The following is a 19,092-nucleotide window of genomic DNA, read 5'->3' as shown; positions in this document are numbered from 1 at the left end:
TTACTCGGCGTGTTGGCATTTTACTTTAATTGTCCTGATGAAGGTCTATTGCATAACGGCCGAAACGTCGTCCAAACAAGTTTTCTTGCCTGATGAGCTTTAAATTATTGAGTATATTTCCTGCATTTTCAGATTTGATGTAAGTTTCATGTTCAAGTATGTAAATAATCTTATTTTGGATATCCATGTTTACCTGCTTACTTTATCAAATACGAATTATTAGTAGTATGGCGCTTTGCAGCGACAAATTCACGGAAATTATCGCTGTTTGCATTTTAGATAAATATATTAGGTCTTCGTCATCTAGATTTTATGAGAAAGCAAGGACAGGAATATAGGTGGAAAGGAAACTTAGCGCTCTCAAACAATTTTGCACAACGAATAAGCTCTACACAAACTTGATACAAAGCTGAACTGTTGAATATGAAAATGTTGTAAGATTTATTAACTGTAACGGGAATCAGTGATTTTTGATAACTCAGAAGTTTAATCATTCCGCACTTTCAAACTGCCTGTGATCGCCACTGAATTTTATTACAGCAAGTTGAAAATAAGTGCGAACGCGAGGAAAGAAAGTGATTTTCTGTAATCATGGGGTGATTGCGCGCCTCTAACAAACAAGACTTACCGAACTTTAATCCCACCAAGCCAAGCACAAAAGCTACAAGGAAACTTTAAACTATACGAGTCGAAAATATTTGCGGAGTCGAAGTCAATTTTTATTTACGTGACAACACTTAACTACACTCAACGTGGTAAAATTATAACAGAAAGTTTCAAAGTCGTCAACACACAATATTCTCATCCCTTCTGCGGCTACTTTATATCTTGTTCATTCATGCATGTCTTTTATCTGGATTTATTTTAACACGTGCAGTTAATCATGCAGAACATAGTATGACGACACAGACAACTAACTTGCAGCGCGGCTAAAATCACGAACAGAGTGTCAGTAATCCACAAATAATTCACAAATCAATAAAAGAAAATCTAAATTTTAATCGCGCACAAGTTAAGAATCAACAGGGTTACCGAAATAACCACAAATATTATGCAAGTTTTGCTGGATTTTTTGTATTGTAATGTGGGTAATTGGTTCACTGTTTTTTTGACGATAAGTCGGAGAGAGATCTTTAAAATCAAGCTCTCGGTGAGGTTCGAACTTACGATCCCAGGGTTAACCAGGCCCTGACATCTACTTGAACACTGCCGTTATATTGTGGTCGAGACACACTGGTGTTCAAGCGAACAACTTGCCAGGGGAATAATTTCATTTTGTCAAGGATTACCACCTCACGGACAGGCAATAAGGGAATAACCCTAACGCGTCATGGGGTTACTTCAGTTCATTGGCGAGCTTACGTCGTATACGTCACATGTGAATGAGAATTAATGTAGCGAAATGAGGAGTTTACAAATTATATGCGTAACACACAGTAAATCCTGGTTATTATTACATCACGTGTTACGTCATTGTATTAGCGTAGCGTGGTGATATTCAGTTGAATCTACATCAAATGTTTCATCGGAAATAACTCAAGGAACTCCAAGCTAGAATGGAAAGTTACAAGTTAACTATTCCTTCCGACTTTGATCTGATGAGATCCTTCCCTGCTTGTGTGAAGCCACAACCATAAGCATCCAACCTCTCAATGTTGTGAACACATGCAGCCAATGACTCAGCACTTTCATCCGTCAAATCGTTGAGGGTCAGATCAAGAAACTCAACCTAAACAACAAAATAACTTAAGCTTGGAGGTTAGGATCATGTTATGGTCGTAAATATCTAATTATGTTGTTGTAAAATGGTCAGAGTGGATTTGTAATAACATAAACTAAAAAATCAAAAATAAACAAACACAACAAGTTTGTTCTCATCAGATTATTACGTCAGTGATCTCATTATTGTTTACAATATTTGGTCCAAATATTTGTCATGAAGAAAATCACAAGGAATTTGGTAATAGTGGTCATTGTTCCAAAACAACTGACATTGTTTGCAAATTAACAATGGTTTGTTAATATTTGAGTCAAACTTGTTATTTTGCTGTAATTCTTTCGCGTTATCGGTGTGACGTCGTCCTGTTTATACTGGGATAAGGAGTGGTTATGTCAGGCGATTTTAGTGTTCTGGTATATTTGTTACAGTTTCCTTGCGTGATATTTAACTGCAGTGTTTTTATGTGGTTATGTCAGGTTCGTTTGTTTCATTGCAGTTTCCAGATGTTATTTTTTGTTTATTTTAAACGAATACAGCAGTGGTTACAACCGGGATGCAATTTGTAACTTTCAGGGGTGGCACGAGCTTTTCTTTGTACTGTAAAGCGTATTATTTGCTGAAAATAAAGTTTAGTGTAAGAAGCCAGGATTGAACAGGTTACAAACTGAAAGTATCTTAGGACGCAAGAAAGCAGGTAAATATAAAACACTATTGCTAATTTCGCGCCATGTGTTTGCAGTCTAGGTTTCCGGGGTATCGTTGAAATACCATACAGGTTCGTGATACCAGGGCATATTGCATCAAACTGTTGCTTCAAAAACTCACAGGTGTAATTTTGTCAGGCGAGGATATCTGACAGTTGTGAGTCGTGAAAGCAAACAGATTTCATGTGTGAGATTAGTGGCAACTCTCGTATGCAAAGTCGTGCCAAAAATACTAATTCCACTTTTCGACTAGAAATGGTTCAATCAACTTCGGGTAATTCTCTAAATATTATTGGTTCCTATCGTTTAAAATTTCACATTGCAATTTCGGATACCACCAGCCAGCTAATGGGAAAACTTAACAAAAAACTTTATTAAGAAACTGAAGTTAGCTTTGGACCCAATATTTTATGTAACAAGGGAGTTGTCTATAAAATTTGTTCTGTTTGCTCGATGATTTGAATCAATGTTACGAAGCTGGAATACGGAACGGAATATGGACGCCAGGGTAACACTGGTAGTTCCAGTACGGAAGTCGACGTCACCAGGTAGGACATCTTGTAGACTGCATGTTAACGCCATGTTTCTAAACGTTACGTTTTAACATAACACTGGAAATATCGCACTGGGGTCAACTCAGCGTGGGATTTCACAAATGTCGATACGTCATCGCTGCGTCGTTTCAGAGAAGAGTAATCTTGCCCCACGCGGATTTTCCATATATTTGTCGCATTGTTAATCAGTGGGCATCAGAATTTACCCGAGAATACTCATTGACTCAGGATTGGGTAAAATTACCAGAGGCAATTACACGTTATTGTCGCATACTTGGTATTTTAATTGATCTTAATTTTTGTGTGTAAAATTATGAGTAAGTTGTTGTCGTCCTCAGAAATTCAACATTTATTGTTGGACGGAATCTTTGTGGATGACGAGCAGCTAACGAATTTGTTGGGGTCCAAAATATGAAATGAAAAACTGTACAGATGTCGTTAAATGTATTACTTTACTGGAGATGCAGAGGTTTTGTGTCTGTTTAACAATTTTTATGACTAAAGTAACAGAAACGTTGAGGAATAGATGGGATCTAAAAAAAACCGACCCAATGTGGAGTTAAGGTAATCCTGTTGCTCAACAAAATGAAAAAAAAAACAAGAAAAGATTTAAGAAGCAATCATCGCCGTATACGCATATGAAAATACCACAATAACTACAGCAGCCATCAAGGCACGGTTGCTGATGGACACTTTTGACCTTTCTCGCCAGGCCTATAAATTTATTTTGGTCGTTCCAGCAACATGGACGAGAAGTGTGTTTGACGTTATTCATGGACCTTCTCACCCATCTATCCGCATCACCAAGCAGATATCACATTTGTTACAACAATTGCAAAAATGCCAAACAAGAAGATTCAAGCGCTGAGCTGGGTGCAGGGTTACCCCTTCGCTAAAATCGCGGAACAATTTGTCGCTTCCATTTACCGAGAGCGCAAGGAATCGTGTAAGTAAACCGCTTTTCGGTGTGTGACAATCGTATCAGAATTTCAGTTAACTCTCTCTGTGTGTTTCTGTGCCGTTACGTGTTAAAGCGAGACAGCTTACAATCGTTCTTATTGTGTTCCAATCACGAAATTACGCTGTTCCTTATTATGAAATACGAGGGGCAGTGATTTAAACTCCAGAACCTCTATAACGTGGCATAGACGCTTATGATCGAAAGTCAGGTGGTGGTGATTTTCCCGAATATCGAGGATGGATTTGAACGGTTATTGTTAATGTATTATGCGACACCACCTGACGATACCGAATGCATTATCACATCGCTCATTCGTCAAAAGTCGGTTGAAATGCTAGTCACCGGTGTTACGATGTTCTTTGAGTCAAAAGCGTTTTTTCTTCGGAGAAATATTTAGCTCCGATTGCTCTGGATTGCCAATATTATAAATGTTTCGGTTCTAGGGTGCTCAACGACTGTGTGACTGGTAAGGTTATGAATATCATGGACCAATTATGTTCTCAGCTTGGTCCGAGATGCCGGATTCGCCTGACTCCCAAAGGTATTAATTTCGTATATTCTTTACGCATTTTTCTCCCCGCCCGATTTTACCTTGGTTAATTTTTATTTGATTAAATTTTTTTTCGGGGGAGGAAAGGAATCGCTTAGAAACCGACATTGCAGCGTAGAACGGAAATCATTCTCCTCGCAGAATTTTCGTGCATTGTTTTTTGCTTTAGTGTGCGTCTGCTGTTTTGTAAGCTCGCCTTTATCTGCGTAGAGAAAAAACATATATGGACTCCCCTGCCCGTGTCAGTCAAAAAACGCTCCGCAAATAAATCATGCCGGTGTACTTACAAATCCCATATAAACGACCCGCAAATAAATCATGCCCGTGTACTTACAAATCCCATACAAACGACCCGCAAATAAATCATTCCCACGCAAATCAACTGAATATATTTCCTGCAGGCTAAAGCCGCGTGAGGCTTCTGAAAAAGCGTTGAACTGGATGTACGGCGTTCCAATGTATTCCAGGTTGACTGGATAGATCGCTGTTCACAATATACAACGCAGGGGGTCGATGACGTAACGATGCGAGTTCGTTTCGTGAGTACACACCGCGAAACACGCGCGCTGTTGCGGGGTCGAGTAAGAGCGCGGTGCCAATTTGTAATTCGTCCGTTCGCCCGTTCTGAACCAAAGTCAGTTACTACGTTCCGAAAGCGATCAATCTCGATAATATTAACATATTCACATCATCTCCATCCGTGTGGAACAACCGACAAAATAGTTGGTAAGTTTGTATCAGAATGATTGACGGAGGTAAACTGATTTCTGACCATCTAAGTTTATCGACGGCAACTGGCAGCCACTTGCATTCTTCAACCGTCAGCTGAGGAAGCCCGAAATCAAGTACAGCGCATTTGATCGTGAACTGTTGGCACTTTACCCAGCAATCAGATGTTTACAATACTTTATTGAAGGACGTAATTTTACTGCGTAAACAGACCATAAACCTCCTACTTTTAGTTCGGAAAAAAACACAGAGTCTTGGTCTGCACGTCAACAGCGACATCTTTCGGCGATATCGGAGTTCACCACTGATGCGCAGCAAATCAATGGGAAAAGCAACAAAGTATCCGATGCCCGTTAGCGTTCTACCATGTCTACTTTGCATAAGCTTTAATTCGACGTGTAACTCGGTAATCCACTTCCGGTCGTCCCAGCAACATGGACGAAAAGTGTGTTTGACGTTATTCATGGACATTCTCGCCCATCTATCCGCATCACCAAGCAGCTTATTACCTGCAAGTTTGTTTGGCATGGATTGTGTAAGCAAGTGGGTCTATGGGTGAGGCAGTGACTCTTATGTGAGCGATACAAAGTACAACAGCACATCAAAGCGCCGCGAAAGGAATATCAACGTCCGTCAAACAGTTTCAGTTATGTCTATATTGACATAGTTGGGCCATTACCACAATGTCAAGGCAAGATGTATTTACTCACGGTGGTAGACCGTTTTACTCGCTGACCTGAGGAAATTCCCATGCAGGATTACGTGCGCCCGCGCTTTCATCTACCATTGGATATTCCCTTTGGTGACGTCATTAAACGTTCTACAAACTGTGAGCACCGTAGCGTGACGACGATCGAAACTTGATGCAACTAAGCAACGTTAGCCACCCTAGTTTCAAACACGGGTTATCGCGCAGGAATAAAAAACTAATAGACATACGCAAAGTCGATTTTCACTATTTGTTTTCTGCAGAGCTTGTGTGTAAAATTACAGTCGCCTAATTCAAAAAAGTTTAAATGACTCGCGAATGACTGTCAAAATTAGTCAATTCCGCAAAACCTTGGCCACCCTAGTTTCAAACATGTGTTTTCGGACAAGAATAAAAACCAAAAGACATTCGATTTTCACTGCTCGTTTTCTACTTGACTCTAGTATTTGTTTGTAAAATTTCAAGTCGCTTGATTAAAAATGATTCCTTACGATCCCCTTTAAGGTTTTGCAGCGAGCTGGCCAAAAAATTTAACCCTAATATGATGTTGGCAGATATACACAGGCAACGCCTTGCACATACGCGTTTGCAGAGAAGCTGCCCAAGAAGAAAGGCTTTTATTTGACTCCACAGCTGATGACTGTTGCCAACGTTTCAATTATTGGCGTCTTTCCTCGTTTATCCACGCCTCAGTTTTCCGGCTCCATTTAAACTTGATATTGGCGGTCGCGACCAACACGTATCCATCAATCGGCTGAAGCCAGCGCACGTTGACTTGTCCGTGCCAGTTCAGGTAGCGCGCCCCAGGCCGCCGAGAAGACCTCGATTGTGATTAGATCAAGGGAATGGAACCAAAGGAAGTTCAGTCTTTGGTTGTTCCCATGTAAGTGTTATGGTTGGCGACAGTGATACTAACGATGCGTGACGATGACGAGTTTCTGGGAATCAAGTTGGACCGAAACCCGGCGACCGAACAAATGTTACAAGTGGTTGTGCAAACAATTCTTCTCTATTCTTTAACATCTCTATCGATTTGATTGATTTAACACACCTTAATTTAATCACTGATTTTTCTCTGTTTATTTCATTGATTATTGATTATTATTTATTTTATTTGGCTTTGTGAACCCATTTTTCCTCCTAATTTTACGAGTCTTTAATACAAAGAGAGCCGCTATTTTTCGTGTGGCTTCTAGCCTTGCTTTTAGCGGTGATTCGTTACTGCAGGTTAACCAAAACTAGAAGCAAGTTGAAGTTGGACACCAAGTTGTGTCAAAGTTCGGGTTCCGGTATAGTACGTACCATGTACACAAGAGTGGAGATCCTGATTTCTTGGGAAGAGGCAGAGGAGCAGGAGGTGGGCAACATGAAGATTTTTACATCCAAGTGTTTGAACGCCCGCCTGTTACACTACGTTCTTCGGACTGCGCAGGAGATATGCCCGATGTGTTAGGTGTGGTGTACTAAAAACACTGTGGCAACTACGACATGGTCGATTTTGGTGAGACTGACCGCGCATGACGAACACGACTGAAGAAACATCAGCGTGACGTAATTACCCGACGGAAGTCTACGGGGACAACGCGATAGCAGTATATAGCTGGATTGGTGTGGAGCATGCAGCGACTTGGTGTATAGTACAGATCCAAAAAAGTCATGATCTTCGGAATGTCTCTAAATTATAGTTGTGGTACACATGGCGATATGGCGACAGTCGGCATTTAAACAACTAAGCCTGTAACTTTCTTTCGTTTCGTGCGTTGGATTTTTGCTCGCGACACTCACAAAAGTTCGTGTGTGTTGGACGAATTCCGACTAAGAAATGAAATCACTCACCGGATACTTCAACAGTTTAATCTTCTCCGTTAGATGTTTGGCACCAACACCTGTCAGACCGCATCCCTCCACATCCACTCGTTCAATGTTGTGGATGCAGTCGGCCACGTAAACTGCACCACGGTCTTCTATATTGTTGCCCCAGAGGTTGAGCTCCTTCAACTGAATTAAATAATATCCAAGTAAATCAAAGTGTGAATAACAACACAGATTAGTGATTTTAAAAACAATACGTTGAAAATACGAATCAAACAAGTAATAATTATTTTTAATCAAGCGCGAATATTTCTTATCCCGATTTAAATAAATCCGATTTATTTAAAAGAATTAAAACTGGGACAGACGAAGTAATTGTGAGATATGTATCAGAATGAATGACGGAGGTAAACCGATTCCTGATAATAAAACATCTTACGACCAGCCAGTGTAGAACTAGTTTGTTAATTTGACTCGGCGATCCAAGTTATAAGATTACAATCCAGGGAGTTTTGTTTGCCAACAATCGCCTTGTTGTTATTTGTGATAAAATAAAGGGTCATTTTATAACATAAAGCGCATGCCTTGTAACTGACTCTTTCTGAGCGCTTAAAATAAAAGCTGCAACCGCAAGCTACCAAGGTATTTTCGCACAGATGAAACCAACTACGCTTTAGTTCGTTGAAATCAACGGGGTTTCCTCCCTTGAATTTGTTGTATGCAACATCTGTGCGCCAAAAGTTAAATAGATTAGTACTGAACATGGCGTATGTGAAACCTAATGGTATTGCACGGGATGTCAATGGTTATGGACTCGTTTCGAGGCGTTCTAAACAAAAGTTGCAACCACTTAACTGGTGATCCCGCATTCCAACAAAGATTTACTGGAATACTACACGCAATATGGAATCTGAATGCTGATATCGTCAAGCTAACGAGATTCTGGCCTTCATAACCACGTGTATGTCTGCAGCAATTGAAAGCACAGTTTACACTTGGGAACCACAAGTAAGAATAAACAAAGCATTTCGACGTTGTATCCGCACCAGATCAGGACACAGCGCGTCGACCGATTGATATTTTGGAACCACCACCTGATAGAGACAAGTATGCAGCCATCAAGACACGGTTGGCACGTCTGACTTTTCTCGCCAGGAGCGCGCATCACGTTTATTCTACTTGCCTTCCTTAGGCGACCAAAAGACATCGGCGTTAATGGACGAGATGCTTGCTTTGTTAGTTGATCATCACATGTTTGAACGCTTGTCCAGCAAACATGCCCGAAGACATTCGTATGGTTATTGGTTGCCCCGAGGTTTTGGCAAAGCGCACGGAATTATTGTGGCAGGCACGAACCACAACGTCCGAGTTTTCTGTAAGCAGAGAAAAGAATCGCGCAACTCTGCAAACATTTGGCAAGCCCGACGTTCCTGGCATGTGCTTCTACCACAAACGTTTCGGGCAAAAAGCACAGCAATGTTGTCCACAATCTTCCAGGAAAACTCCAACGCTGGTTGCCAGCAATGGCTTATGTAACCGGCAAACCAACCGGCCTTTACCTTGCACGCCATTCCAGCCGAAATTTTCTAATCGACACGAGCGTCAAAGTCAGTGCCATGACTTCTACTGGATTTGAACGACGCACAAACACTAGAGATATTGCATTAAAATCTGTTAAGTTCGATTGCTGCATCCACCACGGTCACAAGACTGTGACAAAAGAATTTCGCTAATAAATTTATTTCGGTTGTCCCAGCAACATGGACGAAAAGTGTGTTTGACGTAATTCATGGACATTCTCACCCATCTATCCGCATCACCAAGCAGCTTACTGCCTTCAAGTTTGATTAGCTTGGATAGCGCGAGCAAGTGTGTCTATGGGCGAGGTAAATTCTGTGACGACGTTTACCGCAGTGTTACAACATATACCAAAGTTTGTCCATTTTGTTCAGAGTTCGTATGTATCTGACAGTCAGTAACAATGACATGCAATGGGTGATAGAGGAAGGTGTCACCAAACTCTAACAAATTGCACACGAATAACTGCGAAACGATCCTGCCGCCATGATAGAAGCCATGTACGGTCAGAGAGGCATCATCTAAACCATTCCAGCAGTTCCAACAGAAACATACAGAAATGCATGAAAACCTGTATGACAAAAACAATCCAAAGTATAGAAATGTTTATAAAAAGCGTAGATCACGATATATATTTCGACTATACGGCATCATTCTAATTGATTTTAGAATACTGATGATGCCGTATAGGCAAAATCTATATATTCTAATAAACAATATCTTGGCTGGATGATTTAGCAGCAACCTACGCCAGTTCTAGGAATCACTTTTTGCAATCTTCAGAATCCCAACCATTATTACGTTCACCGTACATTTAAACATGTCCGCACCAATACGTTTCTAAGTACAAAATCACTCGTGAATACGTGGTTGCTCGCAAGAATGGACACCGGCTCCATTTAAATTCACTTATGTTTGACCTCCTCATGTTGTAAGACGGTAAACACAAAATATTATGTGTTGGTTGATCGTAGAAAGAGGATGAGACAACATACAAGCTACTGAGAAAATGCTAAAGGAATTCAATGTTTGTGGAAGAAAATATAGAATGCATCTTCACAACAAATTGCTATTCGATCAAATTCAAGTGGATGCAACACGGTTACGGCAGCGTTGCGCACAAATAAATGTACAACTACAACAAACCCATTTCAAAAGCTTCTACGTCATCTTAATAAAGCAGAAAACTGCACTAAAGTAGCGGCGGCAAATAATCGTAAACCTTTTTCGCTGCAGCGAATTTGTCGTCACACAAGTTATCCTGGTACAACAAAGTTTTGTTTACATTAGGAATGCGTCTTATATTGAAGATACAACATAGTTTCAAATATTAAAACACCTACATTGTGTTGCCTCCAAGATCGGGGCAAGGAAACGTGTAAGTAAACCGCTTTTCGGTGTGTGACAATCGTATTAGAATTTCAGTTAATTCACTCTGTGTGTTTATGTGCCGCTAAAAAATACAGCAAGACAACTTACAATCGTTGTTATTGTGTTCCTGTCACGAAATTACGCTGGTCCGAGATGCCGGATTCGCCTGACTCCCAAATGTATTCATTTCGTATTTTTTACGCATTTTTCTCCCCGCCCGATTTTACCTTGGCACGCCGAAGGCGGTTAAATTCGGTTAATTTTTATTTGATTAAAATAGTTTAATTGGTTTTATTTTTTTAGGGGAAAAAGGAATCGCTTAGAAACCGACATTACAGCGTAGAACGGACATCATTCTTGTCGCAGAATTTTTGAGCATTGTTTTTCGCTTAGGTGTGTGTCTGTTGGTTTGTAAGCTCGCCTTTATCTGCGTTGAAAAAAAACATATATGGACTCCCCTGCCCTTGTCAGTCACAAAAGGTCCGGAAATAAATCATGCCCGTGTACTTACAAATCCCATACAAAATGCTCCGCAAATAAATCATTCCCAAGCAAATCAACTGAATACATTTCCTGCAGGCTAAAGCCGCGTGAGGCTTCTAAAAAGCGTTGAACTGGAAGTACGGCGTTCCAATGTATTCCAGGTTGACTGGATAGATCGCTGTTCACAATATACAACGCAGGGGGTCGATGACGTAACGATGCGAGTTCGTTTCGTGCGTACACACCGCGAAACACGCGCGCTGTTGCGGGGTCGATTGAGAGCGCGGCGCCAAGTTCACCACTGATGTGCAGCAAATCAACGGTAAAAGTAACAAAGTCGCCGATGTCGTTTCGCCTGCAACCATGTTTGCTTTGCAAACGCCAACCTTGGATTTCGACTTTGAAGCTTTGTCAACTGTGCAACAAATTCACGAGGTACAGACGAATCGTGCAGCTTTGAATGGCCTTCATCTTCAGGACATTACGATCTCAGGCAATTCCCATGCAGGATTACGTGCGCCCGCGCTTTCATCTACCATTGGATATCCTGTGTCGGTATTCCAGCCCACATGTCTACCTTGGGTATTGTTTGGAATACGAACTACACCAGAATATGATTTGCAGACATTTACGAGTCTTCAATACAAAGAGAGCCGCTATTTTTCGTGTGGGTTCTAGCCTTGCTTTTAGCGGTGATTCGTTACTGCAGGTTAACCAAAACTAGAAGCTAGTTGGGATTGGACACCAATTTATGTCGAAGTTCGGGTTCCGGTGTAGTACGTACAATGTACACTGAGTAGAGACCCTGATTTCTGGGGAAGAAGCAGAGGAGCAGGAGGTGGGTAACGAGAAGAGGACGAGCGAACGGTTGCCATCCTTCCATTATGCTGAGCAACCAGGCTTCACCGTCTAGATGTGACGAAGGGACTCCCATGGGTGTGATTGTGTTGCCTTATTTTGGAGAACTATCTGACACCTTGATGCGTCCTCTTATAGATTTTCACATTCAAGTGTTTGAACGCCCGCCTGTTTCACTACCTCCTTCGGACTACGCAGGAGATATGCCCGATGTGTGAGGTGTGGTGTACTAAACACACTGCGGCAACTACAACGTGGTCAATATTGGTGAAACAGACCGCGCATTACGAACACGACTGAAGAAACATTAGAGTGACGTAATTAACTGACAGAAGTCTGCGTGAACAACGAGTTAGCAGTCTATAGCTGGTTTAGTGCATAGGATAGATCTAAAAATTGCATAACCTTCATAATGTCACTAAATTATAGTTGGGGTATATAGTGTGAAATACAACCGTTAAGCATTACATAGCGATATGGCGACAGTCGGCTTTTAAATAACTCAGCCTGTAACTTTCTTTCTCTTCGTGCGTTGGATTTTTGCTCGCGACACTCAGAAATATTCGTGTGTGTTGGACGAATTCCGACTAAGACATGAAATCACTCACCGGTTTCCTCAACGGTTTAATCTTCTCGGATAGATGTTTGGCACCAACGCTTGTCAGACCGCATCTACCTAGATCCACTTGTTCAATGTTTTGGATGCAGTCGGCCACGTAAACCGCACCACGGTCTTCTATATTGTTGTTGAAGAGGTTGAGCATCTTCAGCTGAATGAAATAACATCAATGTTAAACAAAGTGTGAATAACAACACAGATAATTGTTATCAAAAAACAATAAGTTGAAAACACGAATCAAACAAGTAATTATTATATTTAGTCAAGCGCGAATAATTCTTATCCCTATTTAAATAAATCCGATTGATTTAATGAATAGAAACTGGGACAGACGAAGTAATTGTGAGGTTTGTATCAGATGATGGAGGTAAATCGATTTCTGATAATAAAACTTCTTACGACCACCCAGTGTAGCTTGCTAATAAGACTCGGCGATCCAAGTTTTTAGATTACAATCCAGGGAGTTTTGTTTGCCAACAATCGCCTTCTTGTTATCTGTGATAAAATAAAGGGCCATTGTTTTGTAGGCATCGCATTTAACGTGTCACAAACTGTGTGCATTTTACCCATGTGTTTTTCGCACTAACCGGGGATTACAGGATTCTCGTGAAGTCTAAACCTTTCCGACATTTATTAAGTTATAGCCAAAGCTTTGTTGCATCCGATTAATCCTGCTTGGACTCGTATAGCCCAGACGCTTTGGAGGTTTTGGTGCAATCATATGAACCTTGAATAAAAGCTGAACAACAATAATTCAGAAAGAATTGAGACGCAAACGATTTAGCTGAAGAACTAACAGTCACTGTCGGGCGATGCAGGTCGAAATCAACGAACTGCAATAGATCCAGGAGATTAACTGCCTTATTTAGTCAATTCCGCTGAATATTAGCCACCCTATTTTCAAACATGTGTTATCGTGCAGTAATGAAGAACTAAAAGACATACGCAAAGTCGATTTTCACTGCTCGTTTTCTACTTGACTCTAGTATTTGTTTGTAAAATTTCAAGTCGCTTGATTAAAAATGACTCCTTACGATCCTTTCAAGGTTTTGCAGCGAGCTGGCCAAAAAATTTAACCCTAACATGATGTTGACAGATATACACAGACAACGCCTTGTACATACGCGTTTGCAGAGAAGCTGCCCAAGAAGAAAGGCTTTTATTTGACTCCAAATAAAGATCCACGCCTCAGTTTTCCGGCTCCATTTAAACTTGATATTGGCGGACGCGTCCAACACGTATCCATCAATCGGCTGAAGCCAGCGCACATTGACTTGTCCGTGCCAGTTCAGGTAGCGCGCCCCAGGCCGTCGGGAAGACCTCGACGTCACGTACGCCCACCAGAACGTTACCAGGCGTGACGACTGCGCACTACTGGAGGGGGTCCTGTGGCGACGTCATTGAACGTGCCACAAACTGTGTGCACCGAAGCGTGCAGTGTGCATTTTTCACACTTATTTTTTGTTAAACCGCCGTTCGCATGCATTTTATCTGACTCTTTCTGAAATGCTCAAGATGAAAGCTAGGAATCGCTTTTTGCAATCCAAAGTATATTACGTCACAAACAAGAACAACCAAACCCTTGCAAATTCTCATTGATTCAGTTTTATTGTTCAAATGGGGCAGAATCCCGACCGTTATTACGTTCACCATAACATTTACCCATGTCGCACCATTACGTTTCTGAGCACAAAATCACTCGTGAATACGTGGTTGTTCGCAAGAATGGGCACTGGTTCCATTTAAATAAACTTATATTTGACCTCCTCATGTTGTAAGACGGTAAACACAAAATATTATGTGTTGGTTGGTCGTAGAAAGAGGATGAGACAACAGACAAGCTACTGAGAAAATGCTAAAGGAATTCAATGTTTGTGGAAGAAAATATAGAATACATCTTCACAACAAATTGCTATTCGATCAATTTCAAGTGGATGCAACACGGTTACGGCAGCGTTGCGCACAAATAAATGTACAACTACAACATACCTATTTCAAAAGCTTGTGCGTCATCTTAATAAAGCAGAAAACTGCGCTAAAGTAGCGGTGACCAATAATCGTAAACCGTTTTCATAGTTTCAAATATTAAAACACCTACATTGCGTTGCCTCAAAGATCGGGGCAAGGAAACGTGTAAGTAAATCGCTTTTCGGTGTGTGACAATCGTATTAGAGTTTCGGATAATTCTCTCTGTGTGTTTATGTGCTGTTAAAAAAATACAGCAAGACAACTTACAATCGTTGTTATTGTGTTCCTGTCACGAAATTACGCTGGTCCGAGATGCCGGATTCGCCTGACTCCCAAATGTATTCATTTCGTATTTTTTACGCATTTTTCTCCCCGCCCGATTTTACCTTGGCACGCCGAAGGCGGTTAATTTCGGTTAATTTTTATTTGGTTAAAATAGTTTGATTGGCTCTTTTGCACATATATGGTTTGTTGAGATTAATTAAAGCGTTGTACATAATTTTTAACTTTACCTTTTTCTATTATTTTCTATTAGCCAAATATTTTAGCCATAATGTCATGGCAAGATGTATTTACTCACGGTGGTAGACCGTTTTACTCGCAGGCAAGGGGGAATTCCCATGCTGGATTACGTGCGCCCGCGCTTTCATCTACCATTGGATATCCTGTGTCGGTATTCCAGCCCACATGTCTACCTTGGGTATTGTTGGGAGTACGCTACCCCAAAATATGATTTGCAGACAACTTCAGCGGAGATGGTTTATGGCACAACATTGGCAGTGCCTGGGCAATTTATTCTACCAATTGAAGAAGAACCCACAATGTTTTTGCCTGCACTCCCAAGATCTCTTCAACAGCTGCTTCCGACGCCCATGTCGAGACAGAACCAGGTTCGCGTAAGCGTTCCAAAATACATCAAGACGAGTGAATATGTGTTTGTTCGATGCGAGACCCACCGACCCCCTTTAACGACTCCTTTATACGGTCCCTTCAAAGTTGCAGCGAGCGGCCAAGTCGTTTAAACTTGATATTGGCGGTCGCGACCAACACGTATCCATCAATCGGCTGAAGCCAGCGCACGTTGACTTGTCCGTGCCAGTTCAGGTAGCGCGCCCCAGGCCGCCGAGAAGACCTCGACGTCACGTACGCACACCAGAACGTTACCAGGCGTGACGACTGCCCGCTACTGGAGGGGGTCCTGTCGCGACGTCATTGAACGTGCCACAAACTGTGAGCACCGAAGCGTGCAGTGTGCATTTTTCGAATCTATTTTTGTTAAACCGCTGTTCGCATGCATTTAAACTCTTTCAGTCTGATATAAAGGATGCAATTAACAATGCAGATTAATTGATTTTAACAATTCAAGACAAGGTAATTTCGCACGATGTAAGAAGAAATATTCGCTACCCCCTAAAATCACTTGGGTTTGTAAGGACTGAGAAAACCTAATTTGAGAACAACTTCTTCAGACGGTTTGTCAATTGTGATAACGTTAAAAGATGAAACCAAAGGCATTTTGGACTTTGCTTCTGTTTCGCAAGAATCGACAGGGTTTCCTCCCTTTAATTTGCTATATAGAAGGTCCAACAGTTGAACAGATTTGTACTGAACATGGCGTATGTGAAAATACCAACGTCACTAACTACAGTAAGCTACTTCAACAAGACTCGGTTTGTGTTTACAAGATAAAACCTAATGACTTTGCTCGTGATGTCAATGGGAATGAGCGGACGTATCATGTGAACATGTTGGATGAGTTCGCGTGAAACCTGCGATAAAACTTAATAAATTTGCTCGGGATGTCAATGGGAATGAACGTGCGTATCATGTGAACATGTTGGATGAGTTCGCGGTGAACCTGCGATAAAACTTAATGACTTTGCTCGGAATGTCAATGGGAATGAGCGGACGTATCATGTGAACATGTTGGATGAGTTCGCGTGATACCTGCGATAAAACTTTGGACGAACAGACGACCGGTTGCTCCCAGGTAAGTGTTATGGTTGGCGACAGTGATACCAACGATGCGTGACGATGAGGAGTTACTGGGAATCAAGTTGGACCGAAACACGACGACCGAACAAATGTCACAAGAGGTTGTGCAAACAATTCTTCAATTTTTTAACATCTCTGTTGTTTTTTTGGTTTAACACACCTCAATTTAATCACCACATATAAATGTAAATATGATTATATGCAAATAGACAATATAACAGACTTTGTGTTCGCTTTAAAATTGGCAAGAACAATTGAATCGAAAATCGATCGTACAAACGAACTAAATGTTTTTGTAATGGAAAGTGGTCGTGCTTGACTTTAACCCAAGTGATTTGTGTTCGATACCGATTTCTCGCCAAAAAAAATGTTGCTTTTCTTTTTCTTCCTTGAATTTACCGTTGATGGTTTTTTCTGTTAAAAAGTACTCAGCGCAAATAATGCTCAAACACTGTGACCTCGTTTAGCGCCGTGTTATTGTGTTAAATTTTACAACGATGTTGGTCCATTTTTTCCCCTTTTTCCTTCATTCAACCATGATCTTTTGAGAAATCTTGATAGTGTTGACTATATTTTTAGGTGCGAATTCGCTTGCGTAATACGATATTCATTATAATCATTTCAAAATATCACGAAATTCACACCAGTTACGGTTAGCGGCTGTGGGCGCGGTTTTCTAAACGCGGCAAGCGTCAAAGCATTCACACCAGCGGTTGACGACGGCGTGATTTTCTCGCTTGAAGCGGTTGACGACGGAGTTAAATCTGATTTCAACTTTTCCGTCAGCTGCAGTGATTGGAAACTTGTTTTCCTTCGACTTGTTATGATTAAGTTATGATGGTTTTACCAGCTCTTATTCATAAATTGTGTGTTTCGTGATAAGTTATCACAAAATATTTGATGTATGCGTGTATACACCCTGTCTGCAGATCTCATTGATTATTATGGCTCTTTTGCGCATATAATTTGATGTATTGTTATTAATCGCAATGGATTAAATTGCCTTGCGTTAATTAAGTTTTCGCTATAACAAAATCGTTTGGTTAAAAAATCTTCTAGATCAGTGCCACTAACATCGCCATTTTTCTGTTACAACAATAATAGCGAACTGAATAATACATATGTTCTAAGTAAACGCTCTGTACATGATTAATTTGTTGAATATTAAGTTAATCGTTAATAACAACTTGTTTTGTCGCTTAATAAAACTAAATGAATTTTCCTACCAAAGTTTCTACGACACAAAGACGCTCATGTTGTTTTAGATATTGAAATGATTTGTCGCGTTGGCGCCAACCGCACTGCAGGTGTGAATACGCGACCGTCATGCATCGCCATCTGCAACCGTCCATCGCGATATGAGCGTAAAAGGAAGTTTTCACCAAACTCTTTAACAACGTGAAGCACTGACGAGGCGCGTGCAATTACCGACGCCGATTTGTTTACGCCTAAAAGACACACCTGTGATATGGCTTACATTAGTACTTCCGGGACCTCCCATTAAAACGAGGTAATGTACTTCACTCTAATACGGGAGTTACATAATCTTCGTTTGATCTGAAACATTCCAGCATTATTCAAGTTACGAGCAAACCTGATGTCCATGGAAACAACGCTTTCACATCATGCATAAAGTACGGGCGTGAGTTGGATTTAAAACAATTCTGGGCAAAGAAAACTACAGGTGTAATCGTATGGACATCGAATCGTTTCAAATAAATGCGTAAGAATGTTCGACTAACGATCGGAAGAATTTACATCTGCAGAACTGCGGATTGTGTTCCGTCAAATTCGCATCAAGGAAGACAACACTTCCGTAGTGTTTGTGGATGTGTGGCACGACCCGGATTGCGAATCTAGCTTTGGGTTTGTCACCAAAACATTGTTAAGGAGACAGCAAAATAGCGCTGTTTCCTTCATGGAACATATTATCACCCGGACACATTTACAAGTCCATTATTCTATGTGAAGTCTGTCGTTTGCATTGCCTGAATGAAAGACAAGACAACTACCTACAAAGCCTGGATCAACTTCAGGACAAGTGTATCAAATCGGGCTTCTCGAAGAAGGCAATTAATGCAAATATTGCAAAGGCACGAACTTGGACACAGCGCTTGCGTGATGCCATCGAAAAGGGCAAATCTCGATGATTGCCTTTCCTCAAATGCTCAAACTGACGCACAAAGAGAAAGAATTGAAAAGCCAAGCATGAATTGTTTACAAACGATCGATGTCTTTAGGAAATATTTTGAACAATTACCGGCAACTGGCATTTCAAACTGACTGCAGCAGCCCCGCGGGGAGTTACGCTTGCAGACGGTGCCCAATGTGCGGACACCATGGTAACCATAAATCTATGGTTATTGAAACGACCAATTAAACGACGAAAAAAACAATACAAACTAACACAACACCTAACCTGTGCAAGTTATGGCATTTATGTTGCATCGTGCCAAATCTGTCATGAGCAGTACGCTGATC

At 41.1% G+C, this 19,092-nt stretch overlaps 1 protein-coding gene across 1 annotated transcript in view; it reads right to left on the bottom strand.

Moving 5' to 3' along the window:
- Window positions 1-652: 652 nt before the first annotated feature.
- The window catches only part of LOC145906587 (NACHT, LRR and PYD domains-containing protein 14-like), a 37,499-nt gene continuing 19,059 nt past the window's right edge, over window positions 653-19,092 (bottom strand). The window contains exons 8-10 of the mRNA XM_082994029.1: window positions 12,638-12,799; window positions 7,764-7,925; window positions 653-1,729 (exon numbers count right to left, since the gene is read on the bottom strand). Coding sequence (XP_082850155.1) covers window positions 1,565-1,729; window positions 7,764-7,925; window positions 12,638-12,799 — 489 coding nt within the window. The 3' untranslated portion in view covers window positions 653-1,564. The remainder of the gene's footprint in view (window positions 1,730-7,763; window positions 7,926-12,637; window positions 12,800-19,092) is intronic.

Source organism: Ascidia mentula, chromosome 6 (assembly GCF_947561715.1).
Source record: "Ascidia mentula chromosome 6, kaAscMent1.1, whole genome shotgun sequence".
NCBI lineage: Eukaryota > Metazoa > Chordata > Ascidiacea > Phlebobranchia > Ascidiidae > Ascidia > Ascidia mentula.
This window is presented reverse-complemented; position numbering and strand designations above follow the sequence as displayed.